The sequence below is a fragment of the Sorghum bicolor genome, chromosome 2, assembly GCF_000003195.3.
Source record: "Sorghum bicolor cultivar BTx623 chromosome 2, Sorghum_bicolor_NCBIv3, whole genome shotgun sequence".
NCBI classification, from domain to species: domain Eukaryota; kingdom Viridiplantae; phylum Streptophyta; class Magnoliopsida; order Poales; family Poaceae; genus Sorghum; species Sorghum bicolor.
Window position 1 is genome coordinate 59,226,768 of NC_012871.2, and position 5,469 is coordinate 59,232,236.

The 5,469-nt window shown below is 49.8% G+C and overlaps 1 protein-coding gene across 1 annotated transcript; it reads left to right on the top strand.

Moving 5' to 3' along the window:
• Positions 1–3,439, top strand: LOC8068361 (U-box domain-containing protein 13). The gene is made up of 3 exons (XM_002460171.2): positions 1–995; positions 1,119–2,085; positions 2,880–3,439. Exons 1-2 carry the CDS (start codon positions 451–453, stop codon positions 2,044–2,046), a joined length of 1,473 nt encoding a protein of 490 aa, XP_002460216.1. The 5' UTR covers positions 1–450; the 3' UTR covers positions 2,047–2,085; positions 2,880–3,439.

Sequence of the window (5,469 nt, forward strand, 5' to 3'; positions counted from 1 at the left end):
AGGGTGGTTCATAGTTCGTCAACCGGAATGCAACCGTAAACAAGGTCTTTCTTACTGTACAGAACAAAACGTCATTCGCTCGCTGACCTGGTGCAGCTAAGCAGACAGCATTGCAATGTATTGGCTCCCCTTCAGCAGCTGCAAGATCTGTGTGGCCATAATGCCCATATAACCATAAAATAAACCCATCCAGGTCCTCGGCTCAAATCTAACACTATTTATTTCCTTCTATAAAATATTCAGCCTGTACCCTCCATACTGACCAACTGGCCCCACCGGCTCAGTCTCAGGCCCCACTGCTGGGTGCGCCCCTCTACGCTACGCGCGTACTATAAACCCCGCTCACACAGCCGCCACGCCTTCCTCCGGACGCCAGTCTGCGACCGCCAAGCGCCGAGCGCAGCCAGGTGTCGCCCGGCCAATGTGACTTGCAGACGAAGCTCGCTCTCGATGGTGGCAAGGTGCGCGTACGCCGACGCCGGCGGGTTGTTCCGCATCTGGCCGATCTTCTCCGCCGCCGCGCTGCGGAGGAAGGTGCTCGAGGTTCTCACGTGCGGCGGGGGCGGTGCCGGCGGCGATGGAGGAGGCGGCTCCTCCTGCCGTGGACGGTCGGCGTACCGGTCGCCGCAGCGGATGCCGAGGCCGAGGCCGCGGTCGGACAGGCTCGCGGAGCTGCTCAGGGCCGAGGAGCAGCCGTCCGAATGCAGCGACGAGGCTGAGGCCGCCGAGGCGGCGGACGTCGCGGCGGCCAGGAAGGTGCAGGCGTTCGAGGAGCTCAAGGGCGTGGTCGGGGCGCTCCAGGACGGCGGTTGCATGTCCCGCGTCGACGCGGCCAAGGCCGTGCGGAAGAAGGCCAAAGACGACGCCGGTGCCAGGGAGATGCTCGCGATGCTCGGCGCCATCCCGCCGCTTGTCGCGATGCTCGACGAGGGCGGAGAGGATATCACGACCGCTGCGCTGTACGCGCTGCTAAACTTGGGGATCGGCAATGACACGTGAGTTTTTTTTTTCTGCCAGCCTTGTGTTGTCTTCCTCTGTTTCGTGATCAGATCTGGCCTGCCATCTGGGTGGGGGAGGGTTTGGTTTCTGATATGCAGAGCTGTCCGCATGATTGCCAGGAACAAGGCGGCGATCGTGCAAGCCGGTGCCGTGCACAAGATGCTCCGCATTGCGGAGGGCGGCGGCGCGTCCGGCGCGCTGACGGAGGCCGTGGTCGCCAACTTCCTCTGCCTCAGCGCACTCGACGCCAACAAGCCCGTCATCGGCGCGTCCGGGGCCGCGCCGTTCCTCGTGCGCGCGTTCCAGGCCGCCGCGTGCTGCTCCACCGAGCAGGCGCGCCACGACGCGCTGCGCGCGCTCCTGAACCTCTCCATCGCGCCCGCCAACGCGCCGCACCTGCTGGCGGCCGGGCTCGCGCCGGCGCTGGTGGCGGCCGTGGGGGACGCCGCAGCCCCCGTGACGGACCGCGCGCTCGCCGTGCTCTGCAACCTCGTGGCGGCCTGCCCCGAGGGCCGCCGCGCCGTGAGCCGCGCCCCCGACGCGGTGCCGTCCCTCGTCGACGTGCTCAACTGGGCCGACGAGCCCGGGTGCCAGGAGAAGGCGGCCTACGTGCTCATGGTCCTGGCGCACCGTAGCTACGGTGACCGTGCGGCCATGGTCGAGGCCGGCGCCTCGTCCGCGCTCCTGGAGCTGACGCTCGTCGGCACGGCGCTCGCGCAGAAGCGCGCGTCCAGGATCCTGGAGATCCTCCGCGCCGACAAGGGCAAGCAGGTCGCGGACGACGCCTCAGGCGTCGTGGCGACGGTGTCGGCGCCGCAGGAGCGCAGGTGCCGCGGGGACGGGGAGGAGTCGGTGGACGGGGAGTTCGCCGACGCCGGCATGAGCGCAGAGAAGCGCGCCGTGCGGCAGCTGGTTCAGCAGAGCCTGCAGAGCAACATGCGCCGCATCGTCCGGCGCGCGCGGCTGCAGCAGGACTTCGCTCCGGCATCGACCGAGAGCCTCAAGGCGCTCACTGCCTCCTCCACCTCCAAGAGCCTGCCGTTCTAGGAGACGATGCCAAGCCCCACAGAGGCCAGAAAAACACAGGTAAAAAAAGACAAGCTTATTCATCGCCGTCCCTTAACAGCTACACATCGCCAGAAACACTGTTTTCGTCTGGAACCTTAGCTCTAGCTAGTTGATCACTCAACTACCGTATCAACATTCAACACTGATCTTGCAGTTTGTCTGCCGTTACAGTCCCTGACTGAATCATTGTCTCAGAAAAGGCTACTACTAAACAAGAAGTCTAATCAGCCATGGAAATTTCCACTTGTTGCTACTTGCTAGCAAACATATTGGATTTCCACTAACCAACCAAGCACAGTTTTAGATTTTCTCAGTTTCTTTAATCTTTGACCATCCACCACAACCAACAAGTACAGCAACTACAAGGGTCTAGTATTTTGGAACTGTCCTAAACTACAACATCAGGCGTTTTCCACCCTGGAAACCGGTCTGCAAGAAGGTTAAAAAGCCTTCTTCTCATTCCTGGCTTGGGTCGTCGTCGTCGATCGCCACCCTTTACCTCGACCTCGAGCGCGAGACCACGGTCATTAACAGCTGCTTTGTTGCTTTCTGGCAAAGCAAGCTCGAGCCCCAACAGTTCATTGTCGTCCTTACCCTACCCAAAAGCTCGAGACAGGTCATCATTACGCTCGCTTTGTCCAGCAAGTCACAGCTGAATGACTGATCCACTGTCATTACTCCTGTAAACCAGCTCTGGAATCCATGGAATAGTTTATACTGTACAAGAGATTTTTCTATCTCCTGCTGAACTGTGCTACTGCTTTTGATGCCGGGCCAGACAGTAAAAAAACTCTCTGAATCTGTCTTTGCAGCAAGGAAGAAGAGGCCAGGAGAGTAATGAGGAGACTTTTGCTAGCTGCCGTCTGCGCTGCATCTGCATTCCGCCGTTGTTGCATGCGTCGGAGACCGGGAATCTTTGGGGTGCCTGAAGCGGGGTGATGAGAAAATGAGCTAATCTAATCACTTGTTTATGGGCTGCTCGCTTGCTCGTCGCCCTTTTCTCGTGCCTGCTGATGGAACCCACGTGCACGGGCCGACCTGTTCAAATTCAGACGACAGACAAGAGCTGGCTTTGAGATGTTCTCCTAATCGCTTTCGCATTTGTTAATCGCTTCGATTGTTCTCTTTCGCTTTTGTATATGGGAATAGCTAGGTTAAGTAGTTTAGTCATACTACATCTAGTAGCCAGTGCGTGTCAGGGCTTTGCTCTTTAGGTGTGTGTGTGCACATGTTCTTGTGTTGGAGAGTGTGGTAGGGTAGTGGAAAGTTTTAGAAGAACTAGAAAGAGGATGTAGACTTTTTATATATTTATAAACTATGATGCTGGCTCATTTATAATTTTTTTATAGCCTGTTCGCTTAAATTTTTTATAGCCTGTTCGCTTGAGCTTATCAGCCGAATCTGTCAATCATTTGGTAGTATTTTTCTTTTATAATAAATCAACGAACAATACTTTCTGCCATGACTTATCTTTGACCACCTGAATTCTCTACCTGATTTAGCTTTGGTCATGTTCGGAATTTACATTTTGAGGTTATTAAGGCCTTGTTTAGTTCCGAAAAAATTTTGGATTTCGCTACTGTAGCACTTTCGTTTTTATTTGATAAATATTATCCAATCATGAACTAACTAGGATCAAAAGATTCGTCTCGCGATTTACAGACAAACTGTGTAATTAGTTTTTATTTTTATCTATATTTAATGCTTAATGCATGTGCCGCAAGATTCGATGTGACGGAGAATCTTGAAAACTTTTTGGATTCCGGGGTGAACTAAACAAGGCCTTAAAGCATCAGATGGCCAGCAACATGAACATATCGGTCTACTAGAACCCCAACTTATGCCCAACAGACAGATGTTACCAACGATTACAGGTTAAACTATCGTTCTTTGTATCAAAATATAGCATAGTATTCGTGACGAGTACATGAGGGCTAGACGTTAACCAAATGGCCGACCGTGTTATAAAGACAACCATCTCTTTGGTAAACCATTACCAACTTTTGTTGATTGACCGTTGGCTTTGTATTGAATTGACCGTTTAATCTTTGTCCAACAACACAACCAACTCTAATAAAGGGTTTCTTTGGCATAGCTGCTGGTGGCTTTGGCTTCTTTACTTTTTTGGCACTGTAGCAAAATGCTTCTATGAGCGGCTTCACCGACTTCTAGTTATAAAATAGCTCGATGAAATTCACTACCCCATGGAGCTAAATTCAGGACTGAAAAGTGCTACTAGAGTCACCTAACCAACTCATCTCTCTTGAAATTCATGAAATGTCTTCCATTCACTCTCTAGACATTTTGTGACAGACTTGTTATGAATAGTAGATTGCTCATGTGTTTTGTTATTGACTGGTTGTGTATTTCAAAATTCCAAAACTGACATTTTTCTCTTTACGAGCACCATTTTATATATTTTTATTTTTTAAGTAAACTACTTTGAAATTCCAAACATAATTTTGTAGAGCTGATGTTTATCTTGGGATAAATTATATGGGGATTTACCTAAGAATGGAGTAGATTCTTACTGCTTGTACTAGGCAAACCTACAACAATGATGGTACATCGTTGTTAAAAAATATTTTGAGGAAAAGGTAGTTGTTCATTCCTGTCATGATGCTTTTAAATACACAGAGTTCTCAGTTGCTGGACTCACCATTAAGCACAAATGCAGTCAGTGTCAAGCCAAGATGGTAAGATGCTATTCCTTTCTTCAGTATCCCACTTCTGTGGTGCTATATGTCTCTAACCTCATCAAATGCCCTTAGGATTTTCAATGGAACAAACATGCCCTTTTAAAAAAAAACAAAGAACATGTGAAAAGGGTCATTGTCCATCCATGGCTTCCATGGCGAGTACTCCTTGGCCACGCTGCTTTTCTCCAAAATGGCAATAGCTACACAGCTTGACGCAATGGTCAAATTGAGCCTATACTCTTCCTGTGCAAGCACGTCAATCGACTGAGGCCAACAATGTTCCGGCCAAACCTGGTAGCCTTTTCTTGGTTTAACTGAAGTTTAATTTTTTTTATTTCTGTAACATCTACATGCGCTTACTAATTCAACTCATTAGATTGAATTCAATGTGTACCCAAACAAGAAATTTTTATCTGTATTAAGTTCTAGCCGATTCACCTAGTTTTCAAAATTGGTAATATAATTAATTTGCACTAATGAAATGCCGATTCATAGTAACATGGTTCTATGCCTTTGCTTTTGTTTTGATCAATATTTGGTATTATAACATTTTGAATAATTCATATATGCATGTGCTTCATATATAATATTATAACTTATAAATTAAGTTCAGAATATGATGTTTGAATTTAATTAAATATTATGTAGTGACCTTAGCTTTGATGAGTTCCAATGCACTGTAGCAAGTATTGGTATATTCTTA

Coding starts and splice junctions, on each gene's coding strand:
- LOC8068361 (XM_002460171.2), top strand. CDS start 451: ATGGTGGCAAGGTGCGCGTACGCCGACGCCGGCGGGTTGTTCCGCATC. Junction 996..1,118: donor TTGGGGATCGGCAATGACAC/GTGAGTTTTTTT, acceptor CATGATTGCCAG/GAACAAGGCGGCGATCGTGC.